The sequence below is a fragment of the Phytophthora parasitica genome (assembly GCF_000247585.1).
Source record: "Phytophthora parasitica INRA-310 unplaced genomic scaffold supercont2.7, whole genome shotgun sequence".
In the NCBI taxonomy this organism is placed as follows: Eukaryota; Oomycota; class Peronosporomycetes; order Peronosporales; family Peronosporaceae; genus Phytophthora; species Phytophthora nicotianae.
Genome location: NW_008648993.1, coordinates 1,283,162 through 1,284,621, shown reverse-complemented (window position 1 = coordinate 1,284,621; position 1,460 = coordinate 1,283,162). Strand labels below are relative to the sequence as shown.

The 1,460-nt window shown below is 49.5% G+C and overlaps 2 protein-coding genes across 2 annotated transcripts; both read right to left on the bottom strand.

Moving 5' to 3' along the window:
• Window positions 1-79: 79 nt before the first annotated feature.
• On the bottom strand, window positions 80-673 carry PPTG_21681 (hypothetical protein; the record flags this gene model as incomplete). Its single annotated transcript, XM_008899314.1, has 3 exons — window positions 80-97; window positions 145-518; window positions 610-673. The coding sequence occupies 3 exons, from the start codon at window positions 671-673 to the stop codon at window positions 80-82; spliced, it is 456 nt and encodes a 151-aa protein (XP_008897562.1).
• A 17-nt stretch (window positions 674-690) lies between these two features.
• Window positions 691-1,431, bottom strand: PPTG_21680 (hypothetical protein; the record flags this gene model as incomplete). The annotated part of the gene is made up of 2 exons (XM_008899313.1): window positions 691-1,207; window positions 1,265-1,431. The coding sequence occupies 2 exons, from the start codon at window positions 1,429-1,431 to the stop codon at window positions 691-693; spliced, it is 684 nt and encodes a 227-aa protein (XP_008897561.1).
• Between the last annotated feature and the right edge of the window lie 29 nt (window positions 1,432-1,460).

Below are 1,460 nucleotides of genomic sequence, written 5' to 3'. Positions count from 1 at the left end.
TGGTTTGACCTTCCACGTCTTGTACCGGAGCGCATCCGGTGATTCGTTGTGGCTAAAATGAAGAAAGCGAACAACTTCCTCAAAACGCTTTCTTGACCTATAATGTCCGAATGTTCCTTTCAGAACCGCACCTTGGGTATCTACCGCCCAGTGTTTCGCTAGCTTTTCTCGATGCGGGCACGGCGCACGCGCGCATAGCAAACCAATAAAGCTGACCAATTCGTGGGGCTGAGTGGGCTTGAACGCTCTCTGCTCCTTCTGAATTTGCTGCAAACTCTTAATCTTGTACACCGGTCGCCTTTGGTTGATGCGTTTCTGTCGAGTCATAATGACATCCGCCGCCTGCGTGCGATACTGGAGTTGATACCGATTGCACTCTGAGGCAATAGATACCCACATCTTCTTAGAAAGAAAGAGAAAGAAAAATCCCTCTAAATCGTTACCCAGCGCTTGCAGTATCTGGGTAGGAGCCGCAGTGCATTGCGTAAGCTCGGCAGCAGGCATTTGTAGCGAAGTACCTACAGCGCATCAAGTTTACTTAGTGTCTAATACAGAATAAGTGATGAATCAAGTGAAACAGTAACCTGTATCATACAACACAAGACTTACAATCTTCTTCAAAGTAGGTTGTCCAGCTACGCTTCGCATGATCACGCAATTGCTCTTTGCTCATCTTGTCGAATGGTGTACTTACGGAGAGATCAACAGGATTCTCCTCATGACTGGTGGCTTCATTGTCTTGATCTTGGCGTCGTCGATGATGTTATCGGCGACAGACTCATCATCATTGTCAAGTCCGTAGTCATCTTCATCCCCGGAGCTCATCCGATCGTTACCAGCCGAGATATCAACCGCTTCAGCTGCCAAGCGGGCACTCCGAGGCAGAAGTACGCGTCTATCCACATGCGCAACCGTTGTTGCAGTTGTATGTTTACCTACTCGTTTCTTCTTAGGTGTAGGGGGCTTGCCTGGCGGTCTACCACGTGCTTTGGCTGGTGACTTCGCCGGCGACTTGGCCGGAGTCTTTCCCGGCGGCTTGGCGGGTGATTGTGCCGGGGAATTGACCAGCGGCTTGGCAGAAGCCTTCGTTGTAGAATTGTCAACAGAATGGGGAGAGTAGCGGCAGGTGCTGCGTTGGACGGCTTGTCTGGTCGTTCGGTGGTGGTAATAGATACTGAGGTGGATCGCTTGGCACGGGAGGGGGTGCCTCGTCGTACAACACTAAAAGTCTTGTTAGCTAGTATACACTTGGTAAGGGATATACATATACATACCTTCTACCGGTAAGTGCTTCCACACCTCCTCAGATCCATCAAAATAATCAACGAGTTGCGTTACGTTTGGTCGTTTTACCCAGCCGTCAGGTATGACGTATCGATTATCATTATAGAGACGTTTAGGGTGCATCCCAACTTCTTGAGCATAGTCCATAGCTTGGTCCACGTAAGCGGCTTGAAGTG